Source organism: Notothenia rossii (assembly GCF_949606895.1).
Source record: "Notothenia rossii genome assembly, chromosome: 8".
In the NCBI taxonomy this organism is placed as follows: Eukaryota; Metazoa; Chordata; class Actinopteri; order Perciformes; family Nototheniidae; genus Notothenia; species Notothenia rossii.
In genome coordinates, this window is record NC_136906.1 from 70,084,075 (window position 1) to 70,097,293 (window position 13,219).

General features: G+C 37.5%; 1 protein-coding gene across 2 annotated transcripts in view; it reads left to right on the plus strand.

Moving 5' to 3' along the window:
* Nucleotides 1–10,046: 10,046 nt before the first annotated feature.
* lin28b (lin-28 homolog B (C. elegans)) overlaps nt 10,047–13,219 on the plus strand; it is a 17,004-nt gene continuing 13,831 nt past the window's right edge. The window contains exons 1-2 of one of the 2 annotated variants that reach the window (XM_079643242.1): nt 10,047–10,327; nt 10,973–11,166. In XM_079643242.1, the coding sequence (XP_079499368.1) occupies nt 10,318–10,327; nt 10,973–11,166 (204 nt within the window). In that variant the 5' untranslated portion in view covers nt 10,047–10,317. The remainder of the gene's footprint in view (nt 10,328–10,972; nt 11,167–13,219) is intronic. The other variant, XM_079643243.1, reaches the window with a different exon arrangement.

Genomic DNA, 13,219 nt, shown 5'->3' on the forward strand with positions numbered 1-13,219 from the left:
GGCTCACTTGCATTTCTTTGTACTGAGACCTTCTTACAATAAACATTCTATACCGGAAATGCAAAATTCAACAGTGTGGTAACACAAGGTGACATACCGTACATACTGGTTTGACCACTTTCTTGTAAGTAAATAAAATATAAGTACAAAGGATAAATGGCAATCTCCCTTTTAATGATCTCAAAACCAAACAGGCCAAGTTATGCAGTCTATTTAGGCGTATGTGTGCGCGTGCGTGCACGACAGAAGAATCCACCACCAGAGTGCGCGTGACAGTGAAACCCTGCAGGCCAGCATCCTGCACACTAAAAAGGCAAACCGTATTTTACATTATTTTAACCGAAACTGCTTATAAAGCAACTATATTTAACTTACTTAAACATTTGATACTGTACAATATAACTTTCAACACATTTCAAACGTATCACGTAATATTATTGTCAACTTGTGTGTCTCGTGAAACTGCTGCCTAATTTCTGATTGGCTGACACATTTGAAGACGTTCTGAAATACCCAATGAGCACACACCTGTGACCACACTGGAATATTAATCCGCCAAGCGGAAACCACCACTGAGGGACTATATTCCTCGGCGGAAGATCAATACAAATACAAAAAAATCCATCCTACATGTCTATATTCTTGCAAAAATAATAGTAATTTGACTTTCATTCGTAGAGTAGAAAATACTAAATAGCATCAACGTTGTATTTGTTAGTTTTTTTAACTATATTTTTATATCTTTCTCTATAGCAGCATAGGGGAAAGTCCATAGGGGAACGGACACTTCACACATCGTTATCGAATGAACCAGAAATATGTTACCTCTCAATTTATTTAACTTTTTATTTTTTTATTTATGATTATTATTATTTTATTATTTATTTATGATTATTATTATTTATTTGTATTATACGTTTGAGTAAAGAAGAGTATATGTTTTTATTACATCAGCTATAAATAATAGTTCTGTGAGGATTGGATTTACATTGATATATATATATATATATATATATATATATATATATATATATATATATATATATCTGTATCTATATATATCTATCTATCATGGGAGGCAAAATGGTGCAGCAGATCCAATGAATGGCGCTATTTATTGTAATTTTGTCTATTTGTTCTCTCATCGATTTCTAATCACTGACCTGGGAGCAGTTTGGACCTGCTGTTCATTTAGAGTTTGAGGCTGAGTGAATGAAGAGCAGAGCTCAGATCAGTAGATTAGTTAAAAAAAAGAAATATATATATATATATTATAAGATATGAGACATATGGGATTACTCTTTTGTAAGTAATCAGGTCAATTTTTTTGTTTAGGGACATTTTAAATGTTGAAATAGTTCTCAATAGTTGAATGTTGCCTGTAAACAAGATGGGTGGGGGATGTGTGGTATGGATCTTTATCAACAAGAGAGAAAGAGGTGGGGGAAGGCATGGGAAACTGATGGGGGAGGCCAAGAATGCCACATGGTTTGAAGAGCCTGGATAAAGCTCTTTGGCATGCAGAAGATTGGGTTATAATGTACCAATAATCTAACATTATCCTGGCTATTGGGGGCGAAAAACTCTTTTTAAAGAGACTTTTTGCAGCTTAACTCACTCTCTGATTACTTTTAGGAAGTCTTTCTCAGAAATTAAAATGTAAAGAAGCAGTAGATTGACCAACAATGCCTCTGAGCTAGGAGCAGCTTTTTGAGGAATGAGGAGCTGACAATTTAGCTCAATTCCACTCATGTGGATCATTTTTCAGATTACATTTCAGATCTGAGGCACAGGCTCTGCTGGTGACACGTTTAAAAACAAATCTGCCTGCCCTCTCACGCTGCTGCAGCTTATGTTACAGTGTCACTATAAAATATTCATCCATGGAAAATCTCTTTGATTCCAGCCGGCTTCATAGGTTAAAGTCAGCCTAAACATGTAACTCAAACTAGAGCGTCGGCAGATTGAACTCCAGCAGGCTGAAGCTCCACTTTCCTCCACATTTGCTCCACCAAAGGGACACCGGGAGAACCGTGTGCTCTGCCCGTGCCATCTCATCCATTTACCGAGGAAAAAAGGAGGATGTCCGCTCCCTCTCCTCCAGGTGAGTCCCTTTAAACAACGTTTATAGTAAGCTTCTTGTATTTGACTTTAAATGTCCTGAAAAAGTAGTGGATGTGGTGTTTGGTTGCGGCTGAGCTCACCCCTGTGAAGCTGTAGAACCTGCTTTTCACTGACCTGAAATGACCGGCTTTCAGCAACATGAGAAAGTGATGGATCGGCTCTTTTATCAAAAAACGCTATAAATGCGCACATCATCTTTGTTTTGATTTAGGACTAATGCACATGGGAAACTAAAACGACCTTATCGGTAAAAAGGAACTAAAAACCAAACAGTAAAACAAACGTTATCGTTCAATGCCCATTTTAACTAATTCTAAGAATATTATAGGAATATTATGGCATTAGTATTGCGGTGATCTTTGGAGCAGAAGTCCATTCATAGCCTTTGTGGGATCAACAATGACACTTGAGTGGTTATATTAACCTTTAAGAAGAGGCAAATACAGTCAAAAAGTCATACTGACCCGAAGGATCCGAGCAGAAAAATTCAACCAAAAAATAAAACGTGATTTAGGGAAGTGTAAGCGGATATGTGGTGCCATTGTGCGCAGTTTTTGGCGCACCGGCTCCAGAGGCGCTTCTCCTCCAAACCTCCTCCCTCTGTCTCTGACGTCACCGGTATTTCATTCACTTCTGTCTCCCTGTTTGCTGATGTTGGGGGAGACTTTTTAAGATCGCAAACTACTTTAAAATACGTGATGTCCCCCCCTTAAAACGTCTTATTGCTAATTTGTGTCGCTGTGCCCATCTAAAACAGAATGGGAATCACCCTGCTGTGTGCAATAGGTGCATGGCAAAAGAAAGTCGAAAGGCTCTTAAAAATGTGTTGGATCAAACGTGTCGTGCGAAAAATATTTAATCCGCCAACACACATATTACATTTGATATTAAATGAAGAATGTAATGGTACTTTAGTTAAATAAAGCGAAGGGATGAAGACAGGGTGCTACAGGATGTGGGTTACTTTGTGGTCCAATAAGGAGCACATGGTACATGTACGCCTTTGTTAGACTTGAGTAGCCTACATTTTTTCGTTGATTCAAAAATATTTCTTAACGAAATCTAAAGATATGTCAAATGAGGAACTTCATTTAAATACTAAAACTATTGTTTCATTGAGGTAGAGTCAGAAATCCTCCCACATGTGATTTAGAACCAAGTGAAGTCCAATCAACCTGTATTTAGAATTGTAAACAATTAAAAACAATAAAGTGAATAATCACTTGATTCATGTAAAACATTCCACATGCTCATATTCTCCAGTTCTAGGACAAATAACTCTGAGAAGAGATGGCCTGTTTCCCCAGCACTGTTTACACTTCCTTGCAAAGGTTATAAAAAAGTGAAGGATTGGTGTCTGGAATGCATGAAGTAAACGACAAAAAAAAAAAAAATAACCCCTTCACTTAAAGAGAAAGGAGAAAAGGGGAGAGACAAACTCAATAAACCCTTTGAACTGCATTGACAGCAACAGGGTAAAGGCACATTTCCTCTGGGAGCCTTTAGGGTGAGGAGTGGGGGTTGGGTGGGGTTAGCTGGGGTGATTGAGTCCAAAGTCTGCTCAGAAAGTTGGTATTCAAACAGCTCAGGAATCTGGCTGTACTCCTCAGGTTAAAAGCTCAAAAAGATCTGTTTTGATCGAAATGATTTATTTATATGACTGCCTAAAATCTCAGTCTGATTTCAGTATACCATAATTTCCCTTATTGGCTGTATAACAACTAAACGTAATTAATGCTTACTGCTTTAAGGTTGCTAAAAAAAAAAGTGACTATGGCTAGATTTAATTTAACAAAACATCACTATGTGAGGATGAATAAAAAAATAAAAAGTTGAATATATTTAATGAGATCCAGTTGGTGTTCACTTCAGCAAACCATCCTCCACATTATTAAGGGGAAACAAGGTATTTTCTTTTCTCTTATTTAACTCTGTAAAAAATGTGATTGTGGCTGACTGTGAAAGCTTCAGTGGATTTTTCGTCATGCCCGAAAAGACTTATATGTTTTATTAATATATTAAAATGTTATGAGTAAACCAAAGCAAAGAATACTACTTTCTTTGAATCAAAATGCAATGTAGTCTTATTGATTCAGAATAACTCAAATCTGTACTTCTTAAAAGTACAAAAATGGTTAAAACAAAGGTCTGTGATGACATGTTATGCTTAACTGATTATATATCCAGATACAGACAGTGTTTATTTAAATTCAAGTTAATATAACAGCAGCATCTTTTTGGAAACGTTTCCAACATAGCTTACTTTGGGCAACTTTACGTGCATATTTCTTAAGCCAGTAATACAACAATTATCAAAATGATGTTGCCATTATGCCAATCATGTTTTGCTTTTGCAGAACTTCACAAGAAAGCTGATCTGTGTCTTCATGTTCTCCTCTTGACAAGTTTGCAATGGGGGTAAAATAGCAACAAAACAAACAAAGCTCAATCAATCCTATATTGCAGCATACAGACTAATCAAAGACTTCCAGGTGGTGTTGATAAAAGGTTTACAACTAAATAAACTGAAGAACAAGTGTTCTAATCTTTCAAACAGACCAAAGCCTGTTTCTTAAAATACTTTATATGACAGGTTGCTATCCAAACACAAAACAGTGGCAAGGTTAAACAAGTTAGAAAACAATCTTTCCCTGCAGCATAATGTTTAAAGTTGTCTTGAGTAAGACTTTTATTTAGTGTTAATTATTGGGAAAACATTCATGTAATCCAAAGGAGCTGATTCTTCACTTGTATGCAAAACTTCAAACCAAAAATGGTTAGCTGCTTTCTACAAATACAAAAGTGGGAACAGATTTAAAGTTGAACCATCGTAAACATTACAAACAAACAAAACAATCTCACAACATACAGACAATTAAATGGACGGGCAAAGTAGGACTTATACAGTGGCTGGTGTTGATAAGAATGTTAACAACTATGTTCTTCATGTTCCCCTCTGTGGGGGAAAAGTAGCTCAGACTAAATCAAAATGAAGTCAATCTTATTTTGCAGCATAAAGATTCATCAAAGAAAGCCAAAGTGTGACTTCTAGTTGGTGTTGATAACATGGTTAACAACAAAATAAACCGAAGAACATGTATTTCCAGCTAATCTTTGAATTGACCAAAGCATATGTTACTCATGTTCCCTTTTTGGTTTCATGGCAGATTGCTATCAAAACAAAAAACAATAGGAAAAAGGCTGATGGAAGTTTAAAAAAGTTAGAAAACAATGTTTTCCCGAAGCATAATGTCAATAAAAAGGTGGCTTCAGTTAGGCTTTTATTTGGTGTTAGTTATTAGAGTAACGAAAAAAGATGATCCTTCACTTTAATGCAAACTTTCACAAGTTGTGAAATGTGCTCTTTTTTTAGCTGTTCTCTACAAATAAAAAAGTTTTTAAACAATCTTATCCCAAAATATAAAGACAATGAAATAGGAGGCCAAAGCATGACTTGTAGTAGCTGGAGTTGATAATAAGGTTATCAACTAATTAAACTAAATAAATGAAATGTCCAGCTCATCTTTAAAACAGACCGAAGCCTAGCTATGTTACAGATGTGAATTCACAATTTCTTTGCAGAAATGAATATAAAAAATATTTGAATTCATTTCTTAACAAATGGAAACACGGAGAAAAGAAAAAAGTAAAGTTAAAACAGGTTTATAAACCAAGGTGGCGGTTTTGATTGTGTTAAGTTTATAAATCAGTAGCATGGCTTTTACTTGGTGTTGATTACAAGTCACACATCTAAGGATAATATTAGCAGTCCGTTTAAAAATAGGCTAATTTAAAGCTATGAGTTTCTATTTTTTCAGAACTTTATATTAAATGTTGCTTGTTTGTTCCATGTACTCTTCCACAAACCATCACACAAGAGATGAATAAAATATTCTTGTGAAGTTTAAACAAGTTTGAATATAATCTTTTCATGCAGCATAATGTCAAATAAATAGTGGGCTGAGAAACACATTTGGCGTTAATTATTAGAAAAACAAAAATGTAAAGCAAAGAAGTTGATCCTTCACTTTGCAGAACTTAGAAGGAAAAGTTCCTGTTTTTCGTGGTTCTCGAAAAATAAAAAAAGTGGAAAAAGGTCTAAAGTTCAACAATGTTTTAGAACAATCTTATCCCATAACATATAGACAATTAAATAGGAGGCCAGAGCACGACGGATACAGTAGCAGAGTGGATAATAAGCTTAACAACTAATTCAACTAAAGAAGTTACATTTCCAGTTCATCTTTAAAATAGACAAAAAAATTGCTATGTACAAATGTACGATTTCTTTGCAGAACATAATATGAAGAATCCCTCATTCAAATGTATTTCTTGACATGGAAAAAAAGTTAAAGCAAGATTTAAATTTTTTTTTTTGCTGCAGCCAACTTTGTTGTGATTGTGTTTTAAAAGCAGTGGCATTCATTTCACTTGGTGTTGATTCAAAGTCAAAAATCTAATGTTAATATAAAATGGGCTAATTATTGGCTATGTTATGTGTTTGAATTCCCTATTCTTTGCAAAACTTTATATACAATGTTTTGTTTGATGTAATTTTACACCAACTCAAAACAGTGGAAAAAAGATTCATGAGAAGTGTGAAAATAATCTTTTCATGCAGCAAAACGTGAAATAAAAAGGGGGCTTGTGAAAAACAGTTTGTATTAATTATGAGAAAAACTCAAATGTAAACCGAAGAAGTTGGTCCCTCACTTTCATGCAACATTTAGAAGGAAAAGGTCCTGTTTGTAGTTGTTCTCCAAAAATAAAAAAGTGTAAAAGGGTCTAAAGTTTAATAACAAAATCTCATCCTGCAACATAGAGACAACCAACGTTCTATATATATCTTTTAAATAGACCAAAGCATGGCGATGTTTCTAATATCGGTTTTTCTACAGGAAAATGTATTTCTTTACAAATAGAGACTTAGAAATAAGATAAAAAGGTAAACTAGCTAAACATTCACTTGGTGTTTCTAAGCTAAGCTAATGTTGGCATTTTCAGTCGATATAAAAATAGGCTTATTAAATGCTATGGTATATGAGTTCCCATTTCTTTTATAAAACTTGTTGTAAAGGATTTAGTTAAATCCCAGACATCCATAAAAACAGGGAGAAAAAGACTAGGAAAATGAAAAGAAGGCTATGTTAGTTTGAAATTGTTTTCCTACAGTATAAAGTAAAAAAGAAGAGGTGACTTGAGTAAGACTTTTATTTATTTGAGGAAAAACAAAAATCTACAACAAAGAAGTTGATCTCATTTTTTTTTTATTCGAACCAAAAAACAACTTCTTCACAAATAAAAATGAAAAACAAGTTTGAGACAATCATATCCTGCTACATTGAGACGATTAAAAATGAATCCTAAAGTATGACTTCTAGTTGGTGTTGATAATGCAAAGGAAAGTTTAAAGAAGCTTCAGTAAAATAAACGTTTAAGAAACTTTCCCATACAAACACCCTGTCTTCATCCACACAACATCAGTCTGAGATGTTTCCCCTCCAATTCACATTCAAAATATTTTTCCCAGCCGAACTGAGATGTTCACATTGAGTTAAGGTGCCTCTAAATCTCCACTAATCTCTGTTTTGGTATTTCAGTGGCTTCCTTTGACTAACAGGCACACCCAAAGCCACCCATATCTAAATGTTCCCTCGTCATTGGCGTGCACACATGTCAGTGAGAAGCACTACGGGGATTTCCACTGACTGGTCCTATCAGAAAGGTCCTGTCACGATATGAGTGAGTGGATAACATCTGACACTGGGATCCAGCCCTGTGACCCAAACAGTAATTCTATGGAACTGCAGAGGCCTCCTCTACAAGCATCTTCAAAAACAGGCCTGAGCGCGGGCTGGGATGGATGGATGGGGGTAGGGGGAAAAGCTTGGGAATTCCAGAGGGTGGGCTCTATCGCCCTGGTGGGTGGAGATGGGCTTGTTGTTGTCTCATTCCTCCAACGTGTTTTTCTTCTATCCACATACCCGGGAATAACCCCTAGAGTAGATACGAGATAAGGAGTGAAGTTTCTCAATGGACGTAGTATTTTTCAGGCTTGGTTTTGTGCTGTGTGGCCTTGAGTAACCTGCAGCTGGTGAATACACTTCTCCTTGTGTGTGTGTGTGTGTGTGTGTGTGGTGTGTGTGTGTGTGTGTGTGTGTGTGTGTGTGTGTGTGTGTGTGTGTGTGTGTGTGTCCGTATCCCCTATGGGTGGGAAGAAATATGGATGCAGTGAAGATTATTTTTTCCAAGTTTAATTTTTGTGGAAGGATTGTGAAGTTGTTTTTGTTAAATGTACACTTTTCTCTGATGTACATTAACAGTCTTTATTAATAAAAAGTAAGCAACAGTGGAGTTGTATAAATCAAATGAACACATGGAAGCTATGTATATGAAGATAGAAAGTATATTTTAAAGGAGTTATTAACTTCATAAGTCTTTACTTAAGTTTAACATATGTTTAAATTGTTTTTAATTACCTGCAGCTTGGGAATACACATATGTGTGTGTGTCCCCTATTGGTGGGTAGAAATATGTGCCATGTAAGTTATTAACTTCACAAGTGTTTACTTAAGTTTTACTCATATTTACAGTTTTTTTTACTTAATTAGGATCGCTTTGATATGAGAAATTTGCACTATAGTAACCTTCTTTTAACATAAACTAAATCTCTTCAGAAGTTTTTTTTTTGCTTTGTCTTTATGATTTTGTAATGCAAATGAGAATCAAGCACATGGCTTTCTTCACAAACTTATAAAGCATTTAATCATGACCCGTAGAGGGTTGATTTTCTTCTGACAACCGAACACATCAGTTTTCAGGTTTGTTTTTCTGGGTTTTCCAGTCACATTCCAAAGCTGTGAGTTCAGCTCTCCTCTAGTGCCCACTATGATGCTGGGAGGTAACTGGTCGTATGTTAGGGAACATGAGCTCAAAAACAAGATGTGCATGCATGGAAAGCATAGAAAATTAGCATCACATTATTATTCTGTATTGTTATTTGAAGGTATTTTTGTCCTGATTAAAGGGAACTCTCGTTTGGTTAGTTATTTCTGTAACAAAGATGTGAGTTTATTTAACTGAAACATATTAAAACAGGAATCATGTTTTGGTGTAAGATGTTATTCTTTGGTATAATAAGACATTTGTTAGCATGTTTTATAGGAATTATGAGTTTCTAGCAAGTTTACTTTCTTTGTTAATTGTATGTGTTCTATTTATTATAATACATGTCTAAAAATATGATTGGACATCTATGGATGCATTATGTTTTTGGAAAAAGCTGTTTTTTTAGGAAGGGCACTTTTTTCCAGCTAATTTTAAATGTTGAGCCTTAACATAAGTTATCTTTGCAATGTGATATTTTATGTTAGAACTTCTTGTCTGACCAATGTTTCACCATTGATAGATTGCCTATTCGTGTTGCCTTAAACCCCCTGAGCACTTATATTAATCACATGTGTTATTAATATATAATCATTAAAAAGCCCAAACACTTGCTGTTTCTTTTGCTTGTTTCTTTCCCTATGTTCCATGTGTTCTCCTTATGTTTGCTTTGTCTTGCTGCTATGACCACCCAATCAAATCCCAAAGGAATAATTCAAATGTAATTGAATCCCATCTAATCTAATCTCTGAGCATAATAGCCTTATGTAGTACACCATCATGATAGGCTACGTCTTTATCCCAAGAAAACACAATATAAACAGTTCACGCCACTGTGTGTCAGATGCTATTATTAAAACAGGGTTTGTTTTTCTTATCACCACACAACTGGGGTGTATTTTGCTTGTGGTTGCGAGTCCGAGTCCCCTCTTGTCTGGAATCGCAGGGCAGAAATTAGCAGCAAGAAAGCATGTAATTGACAAAGTCACGTGTTCTCACTACGGGAACGGGCACAGCCAGCTCGAGAGCGAATGAGAGCGAAGGAGAGAGAGGGAGAGAGAGGGAGGCAGAGGCAGAGAGAGAGAAAGAGGGAGAGCAGTGCAGAGGTGCAGAGAGTGAGGAAAGGATTAAAGCGAAGAAAGAGAGACATGACACAAATATCAAAAGGCAGAAAGCACGCCGTACCATGCGAGCTAAATTAGTGACCGATGGGATCGAGGATGTCGGATTAATGGTGACTACCGTAGCCCGTTTTCGCAGAGGAAGCTTCTCTATTGCAACTTGGGCGCAGAGGGTCCGCGGGGAAACATGGCCGAAGGTTATTCTGCAATTATTTTCTATTTTCTGCTTAGTTTTTACCTCCCTTATCTGTTTGCTCAAGAAAGGGGGTGTCGTGGGGGGCAAGGTGCAATTTGAATGTTGTTCCAAACCTCAAAAAACCCCGACCTGAACCGCCCCTGCTGGGCAGTGTATCCCACCATGTTTCGCTGCATTAAGATGTATGCATTGTTGGAGCGTATGTGCTACTCTGCCCAGCAGTAAAGCTTGGGGAACCATGTGTACACCTGCCTTTTTTCGATCCCATAGCGAGCTCCACTCTACTGTAGCAGCGGGCTGTGGATGCACGAGACAAATCCTCCCAAAGTTACACGGACCGAGCACTCCTGTGCACGAGACCGAGTTCATCTGTCAGGGAGTAACAAACAACTTTCATGCACACAGCACCACGCGCCCTCCAGATCGCCTTTTTGATGCAGAAACTAGTAGTGTAGGAAATTTCTACCGGCCCTGAACTTCACATAGCCCGTGTTTGTAAGTGGAGGGGATTCCCCCCGCGCTTCTTGAAGAAGTTTACGCAACGGAGCCCATTCAACTTATATAAACCTTTATGCGTTCAGGGAAGTAGCCATCCCGTGTCCTGTGAGCCTTTACAATGTTTTAACTTGCTTCCTGTGTGTTTCAGGAGGGCCGGGTAAAGGTGGCGGAGAAGACCCCACCAAGTCCACCGAGCAGCAGGAGGACCGGACTCGACCTCAGGTCCTGTCGGGCTCAGGCTTCTGCAAATGGTTCAACGTCCGGATGGGCTTTGGATTTATCTCAATGACCAGCAGCGATGGGAGCCCCGTCGACCCCCCTCTGGATGTTTTCGTCCACCAAGTAAGTTGACGCCAAAAAAAGAAAAGAAAGAAAGAAAGAGGAATAAACATCTTTGCTGATGTGTTGCGGCTTTGGTCTTTCCTTACGCGATGAATGATTGATTAGTATTATTTTCCTTTTCCTACAATTTCCCTGTCACTTCGTACCCCTTTCTCGTTTCCCGCAGGCCCCTTCTTTATTCCTCCTCAGAGCGCCAGTTACATTGTATCATCCGGATGTTTTGCATTGCCCAACATGTTACTGTGTAATCACACGTTGTCCACGGGCGTGAATAGAAAGCACGTTAAGTTTCCTCTTTGAGCCACATGTGTCCAGGCTCTCCCCTCCCTCGCTTCCCCTCTGAACTGTAAAGGGAAGACATGTCGTGTGGCTGTGACACGGTTAGTTTCACAATTGGCTCTAATGGACAATCGGGAAGCATGCTTTAAATAAGTCAAACTGCACCCTCATGCTACTCCTTTGCTGCTGTTTTGTGGATGTGTTTGAAACATCCCTTTGGCCTGTTTTCCACCGCATGTGTACTTGTGATTTATTGTGCATGGGGTTCATTTCTGAAGCTTTGTTTTCCACTTATTCTGCAGCACACAAAGAGGCTCCTCTTCTCCCTGTGTTTAATCGCCCTGTTTTACGGTCCTATAAAGTGGCTTAAAAATACTAGTGGACTGATGAGGAGAGGCATTTTCACCATTCCACGTGACACCCTCCCTGAGAGGTGTCTTTATTGTGGGATGTTGTGCTGGTGGGAAGAGAGGAGGGGGCACACGAGGGGTCAGATGTCAGCAGTGATGCAGTGGTGAATAAAACAGGTCCACTGATCATTCATAAAGGCGTTCATTTATTTAATTATCAGCCCATTCTTGTTGAACTTCAAAAATGTTTAACGATATGATTGTTTAAAAGCTGCATCCAGTCTCAAAACAACAAGAGGGACCTCTGAGTGTGGCTTTTGAACTTGTTATGTTGTGGACACTATAGGACTGTTTGCAGGGATTGAAATGTGTTTACTACTGCTACACTTAACATTTCTCTATGATTTATGTTGTATTCTTCTATTTGTTATTTATTTCCTATGATTTGCATCTTGTGGTCATTATACATAAACCATTCATCTATATGATGTTTTATTTAATTCATTTATTCTGACGATAAAAAAAAAAAAAAAAAAACTAATATCAAATAATTTTAAATCTGTTGTACACTTGGTGCTTTAAAAAAAAATCGCATTTTGAGTGAATTATGTTCAATATGTTTACTCTTACTCCATCTATCTATCTATCTATATAAATATTATATTATTATTATTATATTTTTACATTTGTGTGTTGGTGCAGTTTTTGATATGCGAGCCCCACTGTGAATATCTGCAAGCACGAGAGGCTAAGGGAAGTGCATATTGCAGTATCCATCTTTTGATTGATACTTACTATTGTGGCGCCATTGACTGAACCTGCTCCATCAATCTACATACTCCCAGCTCCTATTTCCCTGCTGCCATAATGGTTTTTTAGTAGTATATCAGGGCAGTTAGAGAGGAGAAGGAGTTAGTCTGGGAAGCAGTCTGAAGAGCCCAGCAGCAGTCAAATAAAGACTGCAGTTTGTAACCTATAGGACCGGACAGGCTGGTGGTAATAGGTGTCTGTGGGAATATATTCTCAAATGCATGCAGTCTAGTGTGATTTTTTCAAACCACAGGAGGGGGAGATGATTGTAATGACTAACTCTGCTCTACATTATGTGTGGCAAGCTGCATTTCCATGTTCAGAAAATGCCAATTGTTCCATTAAAACCTTTTTCTTTTAACAGAATAATTATCGAGCATACAACGAATCATATGTTTACATCAGTGCATTTCCCCCAGTCTTTCCAGCTACGTGTTTCCAATAATACAGCTGTCATTTAGCACAAAGAGAGAGACAATATGCATTCATAAGCACATTGTCGTATTCTATGCAAAACACCCCAGTGTTTGCATACTCTCTCATTGAAGCAGTCACTCTCATTTGCTCTGGCTGTTGCTCCCTCTCTAGACTGTCAGCCTGGAGACTTTGGGGGG